This window comes from Cydia pomonella, chromosome 1 (assembly GCF_033807575.1).
Source record: "Cydia pomonella isolate Wapato2018A chromosome 1, ilCydPomo1, whole genome shotgun sequence".
Lineage (NCBI taxonomy): Eukaryota > Metazoa > Arthropoda > Insecta > Lepidoptera > Tortricidae > Cydia > Cydia pomonella.
Genome location: NC_084703.1, coordinates 31,990,046 through 32,013,923, shown reverse-complemented (window position 1 = coordinate 32,013,923; position 23,878 = coordinate 31,990,046). Strand labels below are relative to the sequence as shown.

At 39.1% G+C, this 23,878-nt stretch overlaps 1 protein-coding gene across 2 annotated transcripts in view; it reads left to right on the top strand.

Annotated features, from left to right (window-relative positions):
• Positions 1-23,878, top strand: part of LOC133519578 (MYND-type zinc finger-containing chromatin reader ZMYND8-like) — a 44,115-nt gene that overhangs the window by 5,398 nt on the left and 14,839 nt on the right. For both annotated transcript variants that reach the window (XM_061853602.1, XM_061853611.1), the window contains exons 5-15: positions 743-923; positions 2,631-2,801; positions 3,456-3,631; positions 8,622-8,732; positions 9,620-9,738; positions 9,874-9,972; positions 10,186-12,086; positions 12,219-12,439; positions 13,093-13,257; positions 13,663-13,797; positions 21,058-21,202. In XM_061853602.1, the coding sequence (XP_061709586.1) occupies positions 743-923; positions 2,631-2,801; positions 3,456-3,631; positions 8,622-8,732; positions 9,620-9,738; positions 9,874-9,972; positions 10,186-12,086; positions 12,219-12,439; positions 13,093-13,257; positions 13,663-13,797; positions 21,058-21,202 (3,424 nt within the window). The remainder of the gene's footprint in view (positions 1-742; positions 924-2,630; positions 2,802-3,455; positions 3,632-8,621; positions 8,733-9,619; positions 9,739-9,873; positions 9,973-10,185; positions 12,087-12,218; positions 12,440-13,092; positions 13,258-13,662; positions 13,798-21,057; positions 21,203-23,878) is intronic.

Sequence of the window (23,878 nt, the reverse complement as noted above, 5' to 3'; positions counted from 1 at the left end):
TCAGTTTGGGTTCTTAGCTCAAAGTATAGTCCCAACACGCAGAAAGAATGAAATTTGGCATGCATGTACCTTAGCCAAGTACGAAAAAATAATAAAGTTATAATAAATATGTCTATGAATAAATATTCTCCATTAGATCTCTACAATAGTTGTTTATTAGTCGCTCGAGTAAACCACTCGGCCGTTGTAGTAATGAAATGACCAAAAAGGGGGCTGGAGGAAAAAAGTTGGGAACCGGCACATCACAATCATAATCCTCCTGCGCATCTGCCGGCCGGTGCCGGGCCATCAGGTTAAACCTGCGAAAATTGTGACTGTCACGTTTACTGTGGGGGAGTCGATCTTTTGCAAGCCAACATCAAACAAGCAAGCAAGCGTCCAAAAGCATTTGGTTTATGGGTTTGAATTGAGAATGTTGTATTAATCAACATAATAAAAATTCTAATATGTTGTATGTAATATTTGGTACACAGCGCCTCACGTGGATACTTTTAATATTAAGCTACATAATTATTGTAAAAATTGCGTTTACGCTACACATGAATTTTTCATTGGGCTAATTGGGTTTAAAAAATGTATAATCACATTTGTATTCGATTTTGTATTTGATAGTGCATATTAAAAATAAAGCTTTCACTTACTGTTTCTAAAATTCTATGTTATTTTCTGTATTGTTGAGCACGCATATTCCACCGACCAAATATCACATTAGGCTCACTTGCAATACTATGTGTGTTTTCAGTCGGAACCGTTCCTGCAGAGCGTGGACCGCTCAGTGTTCCCCGACTACGACAAGTACGTGGTGCACCCCATGGACCTGGCGCTGATGCGCGAGCACATCCACGAGGGGCTGTACGGCAGCACCGAAGCTTTCCTGGCCGACGCGCACTGGATACTACACAACAGTATTATATTCAACACATGTAAGTGTTCTTAGTTATCTGGGGTTTACATAGATTGCGAGGATATCGCTCGTACGAACAGCGCTGTTGAGTGACGTCCTACATCATGTATCACTACAATGTGCAGTTGGAAGAGGACATGGAAATTTACGTTGTGAAGAACAATGAAAGGGACAACAAAAGTTAATGTAATTCGAGCCTCACCTTCCAATACTTGGGACACCTTTAAGTGAAACACTAGATACTTTTTAGCGAGCATAAACTGACCCACAGTTAAACCTTCTATGACAAGGAGTGATGTACTCTTCTGAAGTAGCACTAGAGATGACAAACATAATTTTTAAGAAAAAAAAACCGACTAAATGAGGGAGACCGGTGAAAGAAAGATTATTATTGATTTTGGGCTTCATACAATGAAATTAAAAAGACAGCGTCCTGCGTCTAATTATCTAGAAAAGAAGGTAAAAGGAGGTTTGTCATTGCACCCACCTTGACACATTTCAGATTTGCTGGTTGACTGGTCAAATACCCGCAATAGGGTATTCAACTGTATTTAAAATAAATTATTTCACACCATGCATAAAATAATAATAAAAATGTCTATAAATGCTTGATTTGATGATGAAAATACTAAGGTCACTGCCTTTAACATTTGAGGAGTTCCCTCGATTCCTCATGGACCCCATCGTCAGAACTCAAACTTGACAAAAATTTGTCTTAAAAATCTAAAAGAGGACAAATCGCCAAACGTGAACTATGATCATCATGAGCAGTTCCACTTCATCAAATGTCACTTTTTATATGTAAATGTTTGATTTGTTGATGAAGATACAAAAATCACTATCTGTATGCTCTTTACATTTGAAGAGTTCCCTCGACTCCTCATGGATCCCATCATCAGAACTAAGTTTTGACAAAAACGGGACCAATCTGTATATATAGAGATTCAAAAAAAAAAATTCCAAATCGGTTCAGAAATGACGGAGTTTTGAAGTAACACATTAAAAAAAAAACAAAATAAAAGCATACCAACCGAATTGATAACCTCCTCCTTTTGAAATTTTGAAGTCGGTTAAAAATTAAAAATGTCGGATGGCACATTGTTCAATGTTCTAATAATTTACAAAAGTTTATACTTCAGAAAGCTTCACGCTTTGGAAGTACCTCAGAAGTCACAGAGTTGGATTCAACATCTGAAACTTATTTTTAAACACAGAGCACAACCTTAAAAAACAAAGTCCCCCGCCGCAGACAGTCTGGATGTCTATGTTCGCTATGTTCGTGATATACTCAAAAACTACTGAACGGATTTCCATGCGGTTTTCGCCTATCAATAGAGTGATTCTTGAGAAAAGTTTAGGTGAATAATTTGTTAACCTGTGAAAAGTCGGGGCGGGTCGCTAAGCAATTATAAAGAAAAGGCCAATGACTTATTTATATTATCCTTGTAAATGTTCATGAATTCAAATCTACTGTAAAATAAATAGTTATCAAACTATGAATTAAAAATAGGTAGTAAGCTCCAAATTTGCTTAAAAATGTAAAAACAGTTTACATTTTAGAGTTTCTACCTATTTTCGGCTGGTGTAAAACATTTCAGCACCCAAAGCTTGATGATTACTACTAGATAGAGCGCCTGTGTGGTGGCCGCGTTTTGCCCTATACTCGTATGCTATTACATACGATGGCTGGTTGAGGTGATATTAATCGTTTGTTTTGCGTGTGCAGTGCAGTCGAAGCTAACGACGACAGCGCGCGCGCTGGTGCGCTCGTGCCGCGCGGAGATGGGCGAGATCGAGGCGTGCCCCGAGTGCTACGCCGCGGCGCACGCGCGCCGACCCACCTGGTTCACCGACGTCTGCTCCACGCCGCACTTGCTGCTGTGGGCCAAACTCAAAGGTTCGCTTTATCATTAGGAGCGCCGATCACAAACCGCCTCGCGAGGAATTTTCCACGGTAGTCTTCCTAGAATAGCAGTCGCTCACACGGCCACTATATATCGGGTGAATCGCGTCTACATAGACCGATCTTTTTTGCGCGACTATTTCCGCGCGAGGAGGTTTATTCTGCGTGTTCTCTCCTATAAATACTCGTCAGTATAATTATTAGAATTTTCCAGACAGCATATTTAACTTTAAAATAATCTGTAAAGTCAGTTTTAAGGGAGTTAGTATCTGTGGTACCGGTCAAAGGATACTCTGACGCAGTGTGAATTCAAAAACCAGTTAACACTTTCTATGTTTCCCGTTGCGGTATCTTAAATCCTAAAAGTAGGCTAGTCGAGTCTCCTTCTTAATTCATATACATTCTATGTCCACAATAGCTAAACACTGATTTTCGCACGATTGAAGCGTTTACGTGGAGACTATTTATAATATAATATAATTCTAATGTAGCAAAACGTTTATTTAGCTTGCATAGATATTACTTTCTACCTATTTAATCTGTCTTTCTTTAGATGACACTAATGATCGAAATAGATCTGGACTATTCTCGAGTATTTCTACAAATGAGAAAGGTGGCATTACAGTAGAATGTTTGGTCGGTTCGCAGGGTTCCCGTACTGGCCAGCGAAGGCGATGACGGTGAGCCACGCGGGCCTGGTGGACGTGCGGTTCTTCGGCGCGCACGACCGCGCCTGGGTGCCCGCGCGCGACTGCTACCTTTACTGCGAGCGCGACCCCAACAACTTCCGCACCAAGCGGCAGGACATGGTCGAGGCCATGCAGGTAGAGCCCGATCTACTCTTCCTTGTAGCTTTCACGGTTATCGCACTCTGGTGAGCGCTCCAATTTGCCGAGCAGATCTACATCCAATGTAAATACCGCCTAGCCTCGTATTTCACTTCCTTCATTTGGGCGTGCTTGGCTCGCCGATTGTACCGATCGTATGACAATGAAAGGGTCAGGAAAATGTGGAGATCCATTACGTCACAAATAGGGAATGCAATCTTGGGCCAAGATTGACCATTCAAGATCTTGGAGTCTCTTTTCGGAATCAAGATTGGTCAGTTCAAGATCTTGTCAAGATTCGGGTCAAGATCTTGGTCTCGAATCAAGATTATCGGGATTATTCCAGATTGAGCAGAATAATTAAAAAAGGCGTTATTTTTGAGTCAAATTCTGTAAATTGAGAGTAACCAGTATTTTTGGATTATTTTATATAATTGAGTATACTTTTCAAAGTAAACAACTTTCCATGAACACAATAATCAACGTTTATTTCAAAAATTAACAAGAAACAATCAAGATTTTAGTGACTATAATAATAAATGCAATACATTATTGCATTTATTTTATTTTAATCATTAAAATGTTGATTGTTTCTTGCCAACAATGCAATGAGATCATAATTTATTATTTAGTCGCAAAGTTGTCAAATTGCGACTAAATAATAAAAAAAAATTCGGCGCACCGCGCGATTGTAGAACGTGATTGGTCGATTCATTCCTCGTCCCGCGACCCCACGCCTCACACACACACACCCCGCTCCGTTGCTAGTCGCCAGTCAGACGGTCGGCCGAGCGCGGCGCGGCGCGTGAGACGGCTCAGGCGAGCCGCGAGACAGTTCGCGCGTTGCCGCGCAGGTATGAACACGTATGACGTTTCACGCGCGATCTGTCTGAAAATCTTGTTACAATCTTGGTCTATTTTGCCAAGATCGCGAAAGGGATTTCAAAATTCAAGATTGATGGCCTTCAAGATTGAATCTTGGAAAATCACTCAAGATCTTGGTGGAATCTTGATCTTGCAAGATCAAGATTGCATTCCCTAGTCACAAATTTTAGGTAGGTTTTAAGAAAAGATCGAAGTATTTTAAGTGATCCAGTCTTTATTTATTAAAATACAAAACTAAAATAATCTTCTAAAAACGAATAACGTCTGCAATACTATATATTACAATAAAGTTATTTGACAGTCTATCCAATACGCTACATTTTTGGTTTCAATCGTTGCTTCACAATCATCTTAGCGTAAAATACGTAAGGTAAAGGTACTATAAAAAGTTGTTTTTTTATTTATTTATTATTATCACTTATTATTCTTGCAAATGAGATCGAAATCAGTTTCAATTATCCTTATAATTAATATAAATTATTATAAAATCAATCACAGCTACAGTAGGACAAAGTGACGTTATGGACCATAATGTGACGTTTAGGAAACACATGAAAGGTTTACATGTGCGGAAAATCTACTTAATTTAGTACTGAATTAGGGATGTAACGATACATGATTTCGCCGATACCGATACCGATATCAATGGCTTAGTAGTATCTTAACAAATCAAATTAATAAAGAATTTTGTACTTAATATGCATAAAAGGGATGTTTTATTAGACATTCGATATTGTGAATTGTGAGAAACTGAAAAATAAAAATAAAAGAAATATGCAAAATGAATACAAAAGTAAATCAAAATCAGCAATTTTTAGCCCTTTAGGTACATTTTTTTTAGGAAACAAAGTTTAAGTTATTAGCTGATAATTTGTTGCGCAAATCATTTTGTATTTGCGCTTTTCAAACTGTGTTATCGAGTGTATTTAAATCGGCGATGCCGATATATTAGTATCGTTACATCCCTATACTGAATGTAATGTTTTTCTCTCCGAAAATCTTATTATTATGACTTTAATGAATCTTTATTCATTTTATTCGAAAATGTAAAATATCAAAAATGCAAACACGTACAAATTATAACTAAACTAAACCTATCGTAACAGTAATATAAACATAGATGTTAGTGAAACCCACCAAGTTTCCAAATATTTCAATCAACTGCTAATTTATTCACTCAATTATTACAAAAGAATGTATGGTGGATTTTTTTTACAAAATTTTAAATAATGACTTTAATGTACTTACTGTAGCTATAATGATATGATGATACTACATACAATGTTCTATGGAATTTTTAATTTTCTGAAATAGTTTTTTTTTTTGTTGAAATATACGATAACTATAGTAATTTCGTCGCCTATTTGAAATTTGAAAAGCGCAAATACAAAATGATTTGCGAAACAGATTATCTGCTAATAATTTAAATAAACTTTGTTTCCTTAACAAAAATGTACCTAAAGGTCCTAAAGTGAACTGCAATTGGCAGGGATTGCAATCCGGTCCGGCGGATCCTGTAATCTGGTCGGATCCGGCGCTTTTTAGGAGCTATTGAATCCGGTCAAAATCACCGGATCCGGGGAGATAAAAAGACGCCTAAATACAGCACACACTGCGCGTTTTAGATGAGGTAAAGGTGACTGATGGAAGATATGAGTTGAACAGAACTAATTAAAAAGTTTAGATTTAGTAAGATAAGAAAATATTTAATATGGCGATGATTGAAAACAGAAGAGGATTTTCTCTTCTTTCATATTGGTGACACGATATGACGAATACTTAAATACTGTAATAGAAGGAAAAAAATAAAGGATGGGGATGTCATAGAAGGCATTTGTGATTAGGCTAAAGAGGAGGTTAATATTGTTATCTTATGTTGTGAGATCGAAACTAAACAAAAGGCAGGATTAAATCGGCGGTACTTCACTTATGACGATCTTTAGTTTACAGTGATTATATATACATATATGGCAAAATATGATATTTTGACTGATATACTTATTGGTAAATTAATAAAGTTTATTTTTTAATTTCAGTCTATGAAACTACTTCCTTGGATAAAAAAAAATGAAGGCAAGATAAAGATAATATTGAAGTGCATTTCATATAATTTTGGTTAAAAGTAAAATATCTTCGTTTTGTCACTATGATGGATGTCAGCGTTACAAAGAATTCATGGTTATGGTTAAGAACAGTTATGAAAACTTGTCCTTTCAAGGAATTCCCACCCCATATCCCATCATCATTAGTTTTGGAATCTAACCAAACTCAAAGCACATGTGTATGGTTAAATATAATAAAATGAATAAATGACTTACATTTCAAATTTTGTTTCTAAAGTGAGATTGACATTTTAACATTTTTGAATACTAAGTTTTATTTAATTGTTAAAAGTTATTTACTGTTTACTTCAAATTATTGACTTATTTATCCTTAACATATATCCTTTATTTCTCATATTACGCAAAAAACTTGAAAAATATGCGATTTAATGTACTTGAATATCCTTATACAAATCCGGATCCAGCCGGATCATGGCCAAAATTCGGCTGGATCCGGCCGGATTGAAAATCATTCCGGTTTGCAATCCCTTATTACTGATTTTGATTTGCTTTTGCATTCATTTTCCATTATTCTTTTATTTTTATTTTTTAGTTACACTTCACAAAATCGAGGGTCGTTAAAATTTCATACAAGTTAGCTAGAGTAAAATTATTAGTGTCTTTTTAATATTATGATCTACCTACTATTATTTGGCAGCTTATTTATTACTAAAATGACGACATGTAAACGGTGCATTTTTATTCCATACGTCACGTTTTTTTGTTCCACGAACACATCACGTGACGTTTAGGATGTGACGTAGGATTCCGGTTGGTAAATGAAGCGAAATGTCGGTTTTATCCCTTGAATTTTCTTGATTATAATTATTGGATGTCATACAACACAACAATCTACCAAAATTCATAAATATTTGGTCAATAATTGGTTCCTTACCTTCAACTTAATCCCGTTCGTAGTGGAAAAAAAAAATCTGCACAGCGTGACGCACAACCTAAACCTAGCTTTATTCGACTGTCTTGTAAACTGTCTTGTAAAACCCAAACACCGGGTCATGGAGGATCATAATGTTCAACCATGTAAAAATGTGTTAGATATTAGTAGATTTTTGCAACTAAGTTGGTAAAAACTCAGTGACGTGGGTGGAAATGTCCACTACATCGATATTAAAGGACAACCATAAACTAAACTCTTGTGCAAATTTTTGCTTTTGTTGCTATGAAATGAGATGTTAAATTGATATTGGCTGATACAATCTTATCACACAACAACCAAATTCAGGCCTAAAAGGAGATAGATAAATAATACTTGGCTCCAAAGTTTGCAAAGTGTGCATGGGACACTCAAAAATCAGTTCCCTTTCTTCAGTTTTTTGTCTTTAAAGTAAAATTTTAACAGTTTTTATACTATAAATACTCAGATTATAAGTCACTTTACAATTATTGTGTACATGTAGTACACTTTGGTGTAGTATTACATGGTAAAAAAGTACAGCAAAGTCGTCGGACAGTGATATTTGTCCCAGATATTTATTTCTGAAAACGCCCAAATTCAAATTCATATGAATCACTTTTTTATATTTCTGTCCTATTTATTATATAGAACTTGTGTTTAAAAATAACTGCTATCTATGTTTTCCTAATAATTATCTGGTGCTTTATTTCATGCATGGTGTGAAATAATTTATTTTTAATACAGTCGAATACCCTATTGCGGGGATCTTACCAGTCAACCATAGTGCAAATCTGAAATGTGTCAAGGTGGGTGCAGTGACAAAAAAAAAACATTTTCCCTCCTTTTCTACATAATTAGGCTTAGGTAGCTGACTTTTTAATTTCATTGTATGAAATCCAAAATCAACAATCATCTTTCTGTCACCCTCAATGAAGTCGGTTTTTTTCTTAAAAATTATAATCAGTAACTCTTTGTTAGTAGTGAATAATTTAATAATAAAAAGAGCAATAAGTTTGTTTACGATGTAGGTGACTTGTATAATGTTTTATTAGAACAGTTGAATAAGAATTGTATGGTATACCGCCAGGAAGCGGAGCAGCACATCCGCAACATCTCGCGCAAGTACGGCAAGTTCGCATACGCGCCCTACCGCACCACCTTCGAGGCCTCCAAGCTGGAGGAAGCGCTCAAGTACATGGTAACTTATCTGCATTCATTTTACTCGCATTATACTGCCAATTCATAACTATCATACATACATATTGCCTTTTTATTAATGTCAACATGGACGATTAAAATTCCTCCAATATTCGAGGTCATCTATTGAACATAGTTGAGTTATTTTAACCAGAGGTCTAGGCTTCGGGCTCAAATTGTATAACTTTTTTTGTAAAAAATGCGTCTCGCAATTTCTACAAAAAAAAATAATTAAGAGCTTGCTCAGTGAACTAGCATGTAATAAGGATAATGAATTGATACTACGAGAATGTTCGAAATGTTAGTTAATATGTCATCAAAACCGTAAAATTATATCGATATCCTCTTAAGGCCCAGCCATAGAAATGAAAAATCCAAAATTTGCCACTGGAATTTGAACCTATAGTGCACGGAATACAGTAGATTTTATTTTGTTTGAAAATTGCACGAAACAAAACAAATGCAACTCTGTCCTAATTGAATATGATTTAAATTCCATCGAACTGAATAAGTCCTATAGGTAGGACCTTGGGCCTTACGAGGATGTGCATACAAACTAGTGATGAAATAAAATATATTTATGAATAGTATATATTAAATTATATCATCATGTAACAAAAATTAATGATGTGAATTATTTATATACCTAACGTAGAATTGTTTTATATCAATTATTACCATTTTTAACAATGTAATCTGCTATGAATTATGTACCTGCCTGATTGTATGACGTGTGAAATCTTTGTATAGTTTTTTACCAATAAATGATAGGAATTTGAACATTATATACCCTGTTATCACGAAATATATGGTGATTTATTTTACGCGTCTGTGATATTGCCAATGTTGATGTTTGACAACATTATGTTTAAAAGTATACATTTTCAGATACCGACATTTGATGGGCAAGTGCGGAGTCCGGTGCGGGAGAGGCGGTCGAAGACGCCGGCACGCACTCTCAAGAGCCGCTCCAACTCCAAGGGATCGAAAGATGACTCTAATGCGGGGTAAGTACCTCCAATTTCTAGGTTGAATAAAGGCAACTCGTTCTTTGTCCAACTAAATGATTAACTAATATGCGAAACAAGTACTACATTCTGTGTACGAGCAGAGGTGTCATTGATAATACCTTATGTTTACAGGGATGTGGTAAGCGATAGCGAGCAAATGGACACCGAACATCCTAAAACAAAAGAAGTTGAGAAAAATGAAGAAAAGGAAGGAAATAAACCTGTTGGAAAGTAAGCGGCATGTAATAAATTTAAGCCTTTAACGGGCACTTCGATTTTATATGGCATAAATGGCTACCTTATAACAATTAAACTTCATTTCAAAATGACAGTTCAATTTTCCGTAAGTTCTGACACTCGTCTGACCGTTAAAGGGTTAAATTCAATCACATGTTTTCATAAGGGACGTGGTTTTATAGATTATCGTAACGTTTACTTTTGCAGACCCCAGGCGGCCACTCGCAAGCGGACTCGTTCCGAAACAAAGGGTCCCGCTGAGAGCAGCCCCAAAGAGAAGCGGCGGCTGGTCGACACCCCCGCCAAGGAGCCGGCGCCCAAGAAAACCGACTCGCCTGTGGTCAGCAGCAGCAAGGAAATGGTCCACAAACAAAACGGGCCGGACGCTTCCGACGAGCCCGTCGAGGTCGACTGCGAGCCGGCCGCCGCCGCGCCCCCGCCGCCCGCTCCGCTCAAGACCGACGCGACGCCCAAGCCGAATAAGAGTCCCAAAACAAACAATGGCTCGAATAAAACACCTGCTAAAACGGATATACCAAAAACTAGTGACAAAGAAACAATCGAACAAGGAGAAAAATCTGTTCCTCCAAATCAGAGAATTTCGAGGAGCATCAAGCCGTTGAACAATATTGAGACCATTGAACTGGACGAAAATAACCCGACTACGACTACTTCCAACAAAACATCCGCGCCGCCTATAACAAATACAGCTAAAACTAATCCTAACAAAGTCTCCCCGAAGGAATCTGTTACTGTAACTAAAGCCAATGAAAAAGAAAAAACTACAGAATCTGCTGTCCTTATCAAAATCAATGACAAGGGTAACAAAGATGCTTCGTTGACTATTACGGTAAACGCTAAAGACAAACTTACCGAAGCTGCCACTTTAACTAAAATAACTGACATCGTGAAAATGACTCATAATAAAAATAAAATAAAGGACAAGGAGACTGAAAACGCCACGCCCAACAAAGATGGTGGGAAAGAAAAGGCGGCTACGGTTACACCTAATAAAAATGCTACAAAAGCAACGCCAAGTACCAAAAACTCAGGTACCGAAAAAACGAATAATGATGGGCCAACAATTCCCAATACAACTACTGGTAAAATAGTAAGCGATTCCACTGCCAGTAATAACATTGGAAAAAATAATGTAAAAGACAGTACAGATAAAACTGCGGATAAACCTGCAGATAAACCTGCAGATAAACCTGCAGATACCGGCACTGACAATAAAAAGATTGTTGTGGATAAGGAAAAAAGTGCTCCAGCAAAGAACGCTTTTTCACCCAAACCGGGCTCTTCTAAAACGATTAAAGCTAACAAAGCTCGAATACAGTACGACGATTATACAAGCCTAGCCGTAATGGCTCGCAAAGTGCCAAAAAATAACAGTAACACCGACGTGTCCGCCGGGGCGGGGAGCGGCGCCAAGGGCGCGGCCGCCAGCCCGGCGGCCGACGCGCCGCCCGCCACTCGCTCTTCCAGCGCCAACAAGGCCACGCCAGTTACGGTGGAGGTCAACCCCGACTCTAGTATTTTCACACCTACGAGCACAGATAACGTGCGCAACATGAAAGAGGCGGTAAATAAACTACAGAAACTGAGAAGCGGATTCGATCCGCCCGCAAATTCGCAAGTCGGTAAAGTCGGCGTACGAGCTTTCGCCAGAATGACGTCTCCGCCCGAGAAACAGGCGAAACCTAACGATGTTGTAGTGGAAATTAAATCGGAACCAATGGATTATGAAGATTGTGATGCTCCGCAAGAAACTTCTACTGTACTAGATTCTCTGCGGCCGCGACCGATCGCCCCGGCAGTTTCGGCTCCGAATCTGCGGGAAGTACGTATTAGCAAAGTGATGCCGGTACCGGCGGCAGCGAAGAAGTCGCCAAAGCCGCCGGACGTGAGGCCGCGCGCCAAAAAGACTTTCCCACAGCCGAAGAAAGCCGACGACGGAAGGTCAGAGTTGACCAACAAGAACTCGATGGTGTACATCCCCATCCAACCGCCGATCTCGCAGTCGCCCGTGCGCGCCGCGCTCAAGACAGTCAACTCCTCCACGGCCACGCCAGCGCGTACGCCTACGCTCTTCCCTACTGCCAGCGGTAAGTCTTCTTCCAAACTTTCAAAGATAGCGGAAACTATACTATCACCGCCTTCTTACAGATTTGTGATTGGTATTAATTTTGCATGTGCGATGACGATGGTCCTTTATAAGAAAGCTGTTAATATTGCAGTGAAGAGCGTGACGCCGATGGCGCCGCCGCTGCTGCCGATGGCGCCTCCGCCGCCGCCGCCGGCCACCACGGCGACGGCGACCAGCGCCGTGGCCGGCGCCATCCTGACGCCCGGCTTCCCCGCCGTGCCCACCACCGTGCACACGGTGCCACTCATCACGTCGGTTAACGGGCAGTGGACCTTCAGCCTGCAGCCTGTCATGTCGGTTGGCGCTGGCGAGGTTAGTATGCAACTTTATTATTGATAGCCATTTTCAGGCCAGGCTAGGTAGCGTTTTTAGACTTTTTAGGTAGCGTTTTGCGATTAAATGACAACCTAATATTTGTTGTTTAGAGTCCCTTTTTCTGTTGGATAATATGAATGAAGTGAGTATTTGTATCGTGAGTAGACCTAGAGATTTACCTAGCACGAACAAGGCAACGCTAGTGACTTCCTTCCGATATTTAGTTTGTCGATATCTTATATTGTAATTCTCATTATAATATCATAAACAAAATGGCATGTTTGGAAATAAATGAACAAGAATAGCGAAACAATCAATTTAATAACACATTACCTAATCACACATCATACTTTAAAAAATCTATGTTACACATATAGGTGCCTATCGAGATTGTCTGTCAAACCGCCATCGCCGATAAAATCATCATACATGATTCTCGAAAAAAAAACTATTTTTTTTTCATATTTACAGGTGCTTACCTTTTTTGTCTCTGAAAAAAAAAACAACGGGTTCGCTCTCTATTATTCGATATTTCTTGTCAAATATTGACTAGTTCAGTCAGCTGCAAAAATATTGTAGCTACCTATGGAAAGAGAAACATTTTGATAATCATAGTAGAATCTTTGCCTTAAAGTAAACATTGCGTGTAGACCATCACGTCGGCGACGGTGAACGGCGTGAGCGAGCGCGCGAACCCGGCCGCGCCGCCGTCCGCCGCCCCCGCGCCCTCGGCGACGCAGCCGCCCGCGCTCGTGCCGACAGGCGCGACGGTCAACCCTTCCGTCCCTGATGCGACAGGCTCGCCCTCGACTGAGGTGAGTTTGAGATACCATCATTAAATGTATATGAGTTTCCAGCTTGTTAACTTTCAAACGTTTTACAGTACATATGGCCCTTTAAATGTTCGACACAGTAACGTAATAGGCAAATTTTCGCACTAGTGCGGTAAAGTAGCACCATATATGTACTGTAATAGTACATTACGATAGAAGTGCGAAAAATAGGAAATTCGAAACGAGTGGCGATAAAACACGACCGAAGGGAGGGTTTTAAATCGACACGAGTTGCGAATTACCTATTCGCACATGTATCGTACAACGTTTTACAGTACATATGGCCCTTTAAATGTTCGACACAGTAACGTAATATGCTAATTTTCGCACTAGTGCTATAAAGTAGCACCATATGTACTGTAAACTATAATAAGATTCGTGTTGCAGCTACCGCCGCCTCCACAGCTGCAACAGCGGCCGGCGCTACAGCACCCGCTGGCCGCGGGCACCGAGATCGGCGAGATGACAGCGCCCTCCTCGGCCGGTCCGCTCACCGCCAAGCTCAACCATAACTCTATCAAGGTAATATTACAAGGCGACTTCGTGTCGCCAGCACCCGCAGGCCGCGAGCGCCGAGATCGGCGCGATGACGGCGCCCTCCCCCGCCGGCCCGCTCACCGCCAAGCTTTCAGCTTGGACCTTGCTTTTAGTTTCGCCATGTCCGTCTGTCTGTCTGTCCGGGTATCTGCTCCGTGATCATTACTTTTATAGGTACTATTTTATTATTTGAGACTAGGACGACCAGCGATTGATAATAAACATAGATGACGAACTAGCTCTGCAAAATGACCCCACACATATTGTGCCGAAGCGGGCGGGGCGTCAACTTTGTGCCGCGGAGCAATTTAGTTCGCAAATGGCGGCCCGTTGTCACAGTCATAGTAAGAAGTATTCAAATTATATCTTTAACAAAAGAAATATGCCTTATTGTGCGGATAAATGATGAGCTAGTCGTTCCAACAAACACTGGAAAAAATATGGGATTACTTTTCACGTATAGTTTAGCTAGGATCATATTATTTTGATTTCTCTTGATTACAACAGGCTTTATACGGGGACGATGTTATGCATTTTAAACAACCATTGATATTAAGAAACTTTCATTTTTATTTGTTCAGGTTGTTGTTTTAATAATTTAAATTTGTGATAGTAAATTCGAAATCCGTTGTAGGTGGAAGTTTTTTTATTTGTACTTTCTTACTAAGTCCCGGTATCTCGCTGCTATTTATAACTTTTCGTTAAGTTCGCGGACGGCTGGACCGATTTGGCTAATTTTGGTATTGGAATATTTCTAGGTCCAGGGGCGGTTTGAACGGTGAAAAATATGGAAAGAATACGAGGAAAATAGTAAAAACAATAATGATATTTTCCCATACAATTTTTTCCTATTATGACGTGTTCAATACGATTTTCTGCATGTTTGCTCTGATCAAGATGAAAATCGATATCTGAGGAGCCTAGAGGACCTTGATAATTAATATGAGGTCAAAAATGAAACAAACGCACGCCATCTTGGATTTCTGCATGTTGGCTCTGATCAAGATGAAAATCGATATCTAAGGATCCGAGCGACCCTTCATTATGATTCTGATGTCAAATTTGGCAAAAACGCCCGACATCTTATCCGTGTTTGCTTTTATATGATTAATTGATGAATGATGATCATGATAAGAGCAAAAATGGAAATATTCAAGATGTCGGGCGTTTCATTCAAGATGGACGGCGCTTTTACCAAATATGACTTCAGAATAATAATGAAGGGCCCCTCGGATTCTCACATATCGATTTTCATCTTGATCAGAGCAAAATCCCAAATGCCAGCTGTATTTTTCGAATTTCGACCTATCAAATTTACATTAATTTACATCTGACATATTTCTGTGCCACCTAACTAAACGTCGCAGGTGCCCTATAAGATGAATGACACAATGTATTAATTGGTTCGAAGGCTTAATTGCCTTTAAACTCGTGCGATAAACAAACAAATAATAAGCCTTTTCTCAAACTTGTAATGAAATGTTGACATGACTTACTTCAAATTAGGTCCGGAAATACTACATATCAGGTGCGATGAGTGAAGATGATATGTAAAGATTGTAAAGTAATTTCATACAGCCTTACATACCTAGGCCTGTAAGGCAACCTTCTTTTATTTTTAAACGTCAAATTATGTCTTGGCATTCAACCATAAAAAAACCTATTAAGAAAATTCTTTTATGCTTTTTTTCCTTTTTTTTTGTCTTTTTGTGTTTTTTTTTTTCTTTTTTGTGTTTATTAAATATTGTTTTGGGGATTTAAAGGGGAACAAAAATTTGATTATATTTGCGCTACGACGCACGGCTTAGGAGATACAGCCGCATAAAGTTTTTTTTTCAGTCATGTAGAAATCTTTACAGGGCTGTATCTCCTAAGCCGTGCGCCGTAGCGTAAAAAGAATCAAATTTTCGTTCCCCTTTCAATAACCCCAAAGTAGTAATAAAAAAAACAAAAAAGAAAGAAAAAAGCGTAATGGCGTGCGTCGTAGCGCCAAAATAATTACATTTTTGTTCCCCTTCAATACCCCACGCACTGAATAACCTATCACATTAGGACATGAAACAATCATCATCATCATCCTAATTTTTTTTAAATTATTTTATTGCAATTTTGAGAAAAGCACGATACAAATCTCGACGAGAAACGGGGTTTCCGGCCGCGTATCCCTATGCTACGCTCGGTCGTCTTTATCCACTTGGCCTAGTTGGCCTGCAACCCTTCGTTTCCCGTCCGCTATAGTAATGTACTATTAAAATAAAATAATATTATCATACAAAAATATTGCATTTAAAACTAGTCTATATTGCATTAAACCGTCTACCTTGAGTTGGTTTCCATTGACATGTATTTTCAAGTGACAACGCTACAGCCAATCCCAGCGCCCCATGTTATAACTTATAATAGACCAATCGTAGTTCGGGTGGTTTAAATTGACTAATCATGGTCAAATGAAGTTTCGTCGAAGAAAACAAGACCTGAACTTTGACGAGTTGCAATTGGTCCGTTATTAAGTATTGCGTGTTTTATAATAGTGGGGCCACTTTTACGCTGATATTTTGTTTGACGTTAGTCTTCTATGTTTTTTTCGTTCGCTGAGGACGACACGTTCTTCTGCCGCATATCACAAATGTTTTCAACAGTATACTTTTCACAGGAATAATACTCAATAATTTTTGTCATTCCAATATCATACTGGTACATAAAAAAGGTGACAATCTCACATCTACAAGATATTCATAAAGGTAATTATAATTAAGAACAGAATCGCTCCGCTACTAGGATAAAAACAACCCGGTTTCCGTCCCTCTCTTCCAACAATCGACCACCTTCACTCCCTATATCAAATATCCAACGAGAAATCCAACGAGTTCAAACAACCATTGTATTTGGCGTTTGTTGACTATAAGTAGATAGTGATTCGATAGTGTCACACATGGAGCCGTCTTATTGGCACTGAGTAGTCAAAAAATAAACCATACGTATGTTGAACTCGTTGGAAGGATATACAAGAATAGTACGGCTAGCATCAAGCTGCACGCACCAGGCCCCAAATTTGAAATCCTTAAGGGAGTATAGCAGGGTGACCCGCCCTCTCCTAAATTGTTGAATGAATGAATTTATTGCGTATTTGGAAATTCAGGTTACAAAGTAGCAGCTACAATTGCAGAAAATGAGTCACACCGAACCCTATCTTTACAGGTGTACACGCTATTACATCTATTTCTAGAATTATATTAAATACAATATAAAAATTACAAAATATCAACTAATATAAATAATATTCAATTATGAAATGGTTAATGGTGGGTCCAAGTAATCATTAAGGCTGTAAAAGCACTTATTTATAAGCCACATCTTAACAGTATTTTTCAATCTGTTACTATTGAGATTCTTAAAACTATCTGGCAATTTATTAAATATGTCAATACTCATCATACGACAATTATTACATGTCAGTTTTAGTCTAGCTAAGGGCTTGTATAGTTTATGTATATACTAGTTTCGAACTTCTCTGGATGATAATTCCTGGACCTCTTGAAACATGTATTTGTGCTTATGTACAAATAAGCAAACCTCCAAAATATACAAACTATGTACCGTTAGGATGTGGTGCTTGATAAAGTATGGACGGCATGATTCAAGTAGTTTGAGTCCAAATAAGGCCCTCATACATCGTTTCTGAATCAAAAATAGGTCCTCTCTGTCTGTTGAATTTCCCCATGTTACAATTCCGTATCGCAGGGCCGAGTCCACGTAACCATTATAAGCAGTAATAGCGGCCTGAAGAGACACAACCTGACGAATTTTTCTTAATGCATAAACAAATTTATTTACTTTGGAACCTAAAATTTCAATATGCGCTTTCCATGCGCAATAACTGTCCAATGTTATACCTATAAAGGTCATTTGCGTCACTTCTTCAATTGGGACACCATTATAATTTATATCCAAATGCACCTTATTTCCCCGGGATGTACAAAATTGCATAAATTTAGTTTTTGTCACATTCACTTTCAAGTTATTTACAGTTAACCAGTTTATTGTTTTTTTATAATATGAATATAAAAGTAAAATATAAAAACACTTACAAAACAATACAAAAACATATAAACACATTATAAAAAACCTAACCTAGGGTGCCGCCGGCAGCGGGGCGGGGCCCAAGCTGCCGGTGGTCAGGGCTGCAGAGAGAGGAACCGACGTACTATACGCGCCGTGACCAGGATTACCGCCTTCTGCATCTGACCCTTGATCCAGCCACCCAGCGAGAGTCTCTCTAGGTGTTGGTATACTAATTATATTAATATTCTCATTATAATTAGTCAAATCAGTCCCCTCTATAATTATGGTAGTGTCGTCAGCAAATAAAACGGAATCATTAGATAAGGTTTTGGGCAAATTATTAATATAAACTATGAAAAGCAATGGGCCGAGGATACTGCCTTCACCACCTGCTTGGAGGAATTTTTCAAAAAACTGGCGGTTTCTTGGGAGACAAAGGGACCTACGATTCGCGAACGACGTCGTACTCTTCTCAACATCGGCAATTGAACTGCAATGTATGCTACAAGAACTTAGCGACACAAGCCTTGGGGTTAGTCTGACGATGAACAGATCTAAAACCCAGTTAATTACCAACAGCAAGAAACACGGGGTGACGGTGGATGGGACCATTTTGCAATATGTCAACGAGTATACTTATCTAGGCCAGATATTCTCCTTCACAGATCGCCAGGACAAGATTGATAGAAGGATCGAAAACGCCTGGAGGAGCTTCTGGTCTATGAAGGAACTCATGAAGGGTAAACTCCCAATTGCACTAAAGCGCAAGCTCGTCAACATATGTATCTTGCCCATCCTCACCTACGGTGCCCAAACCTGGTAAATAACTGAGGCGCAGGAATCAAGACTCAAGGTTTGCCAAAGGGCAATGGAGTATCCTGGTTGTCCGAAGATCTGATAGGGTGAGGTACACAGAGCTTCGCTCCAAAACCCATGTCGTCGATTTTGGGATGAAGACCGCCAAGCTAAAGTGGGACTGGGCTGGACACGTCTGCCGGATGAATGATGACAGATGGGCCAAAATAGCCACCAGCTGACAGTACAGTAGCAGACAGTAGTCGTGGCAGAGGAAGACCGAGAAAGAGATGGCGGGACGACTTGGATGTGTTTCAGCGGGATTGGCGGGATCCTGCTCAGCACAGGGAGGACTGGAAAGAAAGCGAGAGGGGAGGCCTTTGCCCAGCAGTGGGACACAAATAGGATAGACTAATAAAAAAAAGATCGCTATGTTTTATTTATTATCTAAAACCTTATAGGGTGGGGTATCGTTGGATAGGTCTTCAAAACGAATAAGGATCTTCAGTAAACATTTTTAGATTATAGTGTATATTTTCGTAAATAATCGCTTTGAAAGAATAATAATTGTTCCCAACCCCCTTGTAACTATTGAATTATTAGTTCACAAAATTAGAAAAAAAAAGACATACGGAAATAGAGCTTAAGACATTAAATGAAAACTATAGCGAATATGATCAATTAAGCCTTTTTGAGTTATTGTAAAAAGTCTGCCCTTCATAGTAAAAAAAGACGTACAGCCTTTAAACTTTATTAAGACATTAAATGGGCTTTAAAGTTATTTGGCATTATTCTTGTAAATAAAGTCAAATATAAAAAAAAGATAAAAAATTTTAGATTACTGATTCAATTGTTATTTAAGTTATCTTAAATATATACACTCTCCGGGCCGGTTTCGACCACGGCGACACATGTGGCTCGCGTAGCCGATTTTATTTGCGGAGACCCGCACACGACACGGCGTGCCTTCAGCTCATCTCGTCTGATATCGAGTTCCCCAAGTCGACGGGATTCAAAATCATCTGTTTGCTTAGCGACGAAAGATCTCCATAGGGCGGTCGGCCGCCTGCTTCTCCCACAGAAACGGGTCATTGCAGCTCTTCATGTGGCGCTTAAGCACATCCTTATACCTGAGACGATGCCCGCCGTGCTTTCGCTTGCCGTCCTCCAGCTCCGAGTAAAATAGTTTTGTTGCGTGTATGAGTAATACCGTTCCCTACTAGCAGTTTTAAAACAAAAAAATTAAAACTAAAAAGTAATAGGCAATCTCGCTGGTTTTCATACTTTAATGAACAAATCATTTAATAATTACTACAGTTTGCTAAAATATGTGTTTTTTCATCAATGGGTTATTTATCACTAGACATGCATAATCTCCGATTGCAAGTAAGTCCTAAGGAAAATATCGTGGCCATACGTCTAATACTGTAATTAGATACTGATTATGCTAATTTGCCATGTCTTATTTTATTTCGTTTCCTCGCATTCGATATGAAAAGTTACAGTGTTTACTCGGGTGAAAGGCGCCATTTTATTCATTGTTTTTTTTTTATAGCACGACGGTGGCAAACAAGCATACAGCCCGCCTGGAGTCTCTGTAGCCTTTGGACGCCTGCAATTCCGGAGGTGTTATATGCGCGTTGCCGACCGTTTAAATATCTGTACACACTCCCTTTTTGAAGAACCTCATACTGTAGGGTCCTCATTCCACAACCGGTGCGTCCGCGGGAGGAAGTTCCTCTTAAACCGCACAGTGCGCGACCATTTAAGTTCTAGGGTGGGATGAACCCCCTGCCAACGGCGGGTGGTGCGGCGATAGAAAGTAGTCGTGGCTATCATGTCAAACATTTTCTCAGAGCACAGCAGTGTGTTTTACAACAAGCTGTAAAACACACACAAGGAGGCTACGTCTCTCCTTAGACTTAAAGGTTCAATACCGCTTGTGAGTTTGGGATCGTGTATGATTCGTACAACACGCCTTTGGACTGAGTCGAAGCAATACTCCATATGGGGTCTGACTTGCAATTTATAAAGTAGCAGCTTTTGCCCTGGAGTAAAGTATAGCTTCGCTTTTTTGAGCACACCGACCTTTTTAGATGCCAGCGCACCCTTCCCTTCCAGGTGGCTACGGAATTGGATGTCACTGGAAATGTCGACACCGAGGATCCCAATACTCTGACATGGTAACTGTGGGACCACAGTTAACAAAGTACTATACTAATGGCTCATGTTTAGCCTATTGTGCCAGAAGGGTAGCTACCCTACACTGAGCATGGCCCGACATGCTCTAGGCCGGTTTTTCTGCTATATGTTCATCTATGTAAATAATTTCTGAATATGTCATGGTTTTTATACGAGCGGTGCATTAACTCTGGTACTTTGTTTCAGCTTGCGGAGTTCTTCCGCCACCTGCTGGAGGATTCGCTGGTGCAAGTGGAGGACCCCACGACCGAGACGGTGGCGCTGCGCCTGCAGCTGGAACAGGAGCGCTGGCGCTACCAGCACGAGCTGGCCGAGCTGCGGCGCACAAACGGTAACGTACACGCCTGCTGCAGGACTCGCAGGTGCAGGAGCCCACGGCCGAGACGGCAGCGCTGCGTCAGCAGCCAGAGCAGGATTTGCCGAGCGGCGTATTATTGCCCAATTAACACCAAAAAAGGGTAAAGAGCGGAAACCGAGGCAACGAACTGAGCGGACAGGAGTCAAATGGGATTCCACTCGTATTCAGTGGAAGCACTTGCAGTATATCACAAACTACATAAATACCTGAGATACCGCATTACAAAGCGTTTACAAAGACCAAAGTAAAATTACTTGTAAAATGTTACGATTCGAGAAGCACAACTATGTTTTATTCTACACCATTTTTTACTTCTACTGTGTACACATATATCGTAAACCCTCTATGATGCCTTCAAAATCCGTACATAATGGCCAACATTACGATAAACTGTTTTGTTACAACAAATTTCTTATCTGTGATAATGTAGTTATTCTTACAGGAATGGAATCTCCATATACTAAAAAGTGTCATCAAAAAACCTTAAATAGGTGGCGCTACAATACCTAGAATACTTGAAAAAAAAACAAATCATAGACAGCGCACTTCACTCTTTCAATAACGCCTAGGTTCTTAGCTACTCTAGCGCTACTCTGGAGAGATTTGGAACTATTATTTATAGCTGACCACTGGACACTTGCATAAGTTCTGCCTATAGAGATTGCGTTCCTTAACTCTACCTTCCATCGTTATTCTATGGCTTCATAACTTCATCAAAATCGATTTGGTTATACATTCAAATTTGGACCTTTCTCTGAATAAAAAAACAATTCGATTTGTCCTCTATTCTCATACCAATCGAGATGCCTTTTTGTTCGAAATGAAATGAAATGAAATGAAATGTCAATTGCATATAATTTTGACATATCTCGCATGTTAGTTTGTATCGAATGATACGGAAATAGGCCCCGACTCTAGTTAGTCTCTGAATTAAAAAAAAACTAGGAATGCGTGACATGCGTGAAAAACTATTGAAAAACGTTTTAATTTACCGCCATTTGACGTACAGTTTATCTTTTAATTAGTTTTAAGTATAAAATGAATATGTTTTGTGGTTTTATGGTAAACTATTGAAAAACGTTTTAATTTACCGCCATTTTGACGTACAGTTTATCTTTTAATTAGTTTTAAGTATAAAATGAATATGTTTTGTGGTTTTATGGTATGTGGTTTTGTGGTTTAAAGTAACTATGGCAAAAGTTTCCTGTAAAATGAGCGATTAAAATATTTCGGTGACGCCACCACATATCCGCGAGGTTCGCCAAGAGACCAATGATGCTCCGTTGGCTGTAATTTGGGTTCGTGAATATATTATAGAAAATTAATAATATTTGTGTAGATAAAATAGTGTATGTAACTGTGCATAATTACTATAATTAGGCAGTACCTGGGCGACCGAGCTTTGCTCGGTTATAACTATTCATTGTAATATGGTGGTGTATAGGTGATAATCTACATAAACTTAAAAAGTAAAATGTGAACTGACAATTATTATTATTTACAATCGATTTCTGTGTAGATCAGGTGTTTGATTTAAGTGATCCTAAAAACTGATATGATCACATGAAGGCTTTCCTTACTTTTTTTTTATTTAGGTCCTTTTTCAGAATGAAAGGTCAAATATTAAAATATAATAAAAAAAATTGGGCCACCAAAGTCACACAATACGCTCGGGTCAGAGAAGTGCAGACTATCACAGCTAAACATACCATAGATATTTCTGATAAGTTTTCAAGATGTCGCTTTTCTACATTATCTCAGGTCTGGGTTTTTTTTTATACTACGTCGGTGGCAAACAAGCATACGGCCCGCCTGATGGTAAGCAGTCTCCGTAGCCTATGTACGCCTGCAACTCCAGAGGAGTTACATGCGCGTTGCCGACCCTAAACCCGCCCCCCCTCGTTGAGCTCTGGCAACCTTACTCACCGGCAGGAACACAACACTACCTACTATACTAATACTATTATGTATTTGTGCTACCTTCGTTGTTTCTGATTTCCATAACAAAAGTGCTTTAGCTACTTACTTGTGATGTTATCCACATTAATTTATTTGTTTTTTCGATATTCGTAATCTCAACCTTACAGCACTTGTCACAGAGTAACGCAATTGTCAATTTCTCTTATTACATAGCTCGTGAGCTATGGTTCAATTTAGGTCAATACGCATTGCGCGAGGCATAGTAGTTAGTTTTTATGTCATTATCCGAGAGATGGTATCATAAAAACTACCCTAGAAACTGTATTTAAAATTTGTATCGGTAAATTTTTCGTTTTGCACTATTGCTTCATAAGTCTCAATAAAATAAAAACTCGCAAGCATAAATCTTATGCACGTAATCAGTATAGGAAAATGTTAGACATATTTATGAGAAATATAATTATATTGTTATCTCGAACATTTTTTTACTAAATTAAACTTGTCTAAAACAATGAAAATTAAAAACTTGTATATATACTAGAACATATGAAAAAAAAAACAAAAGTTAGTCACCGGGCGAGATTCGAACCCGTAACACTCGTTTCTAGCCGTCCGCGTCTTAACCCGCTGGACCAGACGGACAGTGGCCGGCAACACGAAATTAGTGTCCATATTCTGCATCGAAAGAAAAACTCATGAAAACTCGAAAACACGCGTTTTCCCAAACAT